At 49.1% G+C, this 1002-nt stretch overlaps 2 protein-coding genes across 2 annotated transcripts; both read right to left on the bottom strand.

Annotated features, from left to right (window-relative positions):
• Positions 1-16: 16 nt before the first annotated feature.
• Positions 17-433, bottom strand: Pmar_PMAR009090 (Histone H1-delta, putative; the record flags this gene model as incomplete). The annotated part of the gene is made up of 1 exon (XM_002783006.1): positions 17-433. A coding segment is annotated over one exon (417 nt), but the record flags the coding sequence as incomplete, so codon positions are not given.
• A 240-nt stretch (positions 434-673) lies between these two features.
• Pmar_PMAR009091 (histone 2B variant 2, putative) lies at positions 674-919 on the bottom strand (the record flags this gene model as incomplete). The annotated part of the gene is made up of 1 exon (XM_002783007.1): positions 674-919. A coding segment is annotated over one exon (246 nt), but the record flags the coding sequence as incomplete, so codon positions are not given.
• Between the last annotated feature and the right edge of the window lie 83 nt (positions 920-1002).

A 1002-nucleotide genomic window follows, 5' to 3' on the forward strand; every position in this document is an offset into this window, starting at 1 on the left:
CTTGATTTTCTTGGACGCCGGCTTCTTCGCGGATGCCCTTCGAACGGATAGAAGCCTTCTTGGTGCCTGCGGTTTTTTTCGTCTTCGGAGCGGCCGGCTTTCTAGCGGTCTTCTTCGTGGTGGTCTTCTTGGTGGTGGTCTTCTTCGTGGTGGTCTTTTTAGTAGAGGCTTTCTTCGTGGAAGCCTTCTTTTTCAAAGTTGTTGGTTTGGATTTCTTCGCAACCGCGGGTTTCTTCGCGGCAACCCTCTGCCCAGCAGCAAGCTTGTATGACGCCTTCGCTTGAGAGACATGGCCAGAATCTACGAGAGCTTTGAGAGCCTTGTTCAAAGCAGCCTTGTTCTCGACACCAAAGTTTTGCTTAATGAAGCTGAGTATGGCCTGGCGACTCATTTTCTGGAACCCCTTGCATGTGGTGAGGGCCTGCTTGACCATAGCAGAATAGTTGGGATGAGCTCCAGAATTAATGCTAGTTTTGACAGTCATCGCGGAATGCTAATTGACGTTAGAGTGCTTAACGAACCCGAGTCTTCGAAGAAACTACCGAATGCATGTTCTGAAACAAATATGGTAAAACAGCGAAAAACACCTGATTGAGAAACGACAAACTCCTGCACACGGTTAGAAAGATGGCGTTGAGAAACGCCTTGAAATGGTCACAACTGCCAGCGGACCTTAGGCGGAAGTGAACTTGGTCACTGCTTTGGTTCCCTCGCTAACGGCGTGCTTAGCGAGTTCACCTGGAAGAACCAGGCGGATCGCAGTCTGAATCTCGCGGCTAGACAGAGTTCCTTTATTGCTATACTTGCAAAGTCGCCCAGCCTCGGAGACTATTCGGTCGAAGGTGTCGCTCACCAAGGAGTTCATGATCATCATGCTCTTCTTGGATATACCAGTCTTAGGATGCACTTGCTTCAACACCTTGAAAATATAGCTGTTGAAAGTCTCCTTCCTACCAGCTACTGCGCTTTCTATCGGTAGCAGGCTTAGTTGCGGTAGTGGTT

The sequence above is a fragment of the Perkinsus marinus genome, assembly GCF_000006405.1.
Source record: "Perkinsus marinus ATCC 50983 genomic scaffold scf_1104296937830, whole genome shotgun sequence".
Classification (NCBI taxonomy): domain Eukaryota; phylum Perkinsozoa; order Perkinsida; family Perkinsidae; genus Perkinsus; species Perkinsus marinus.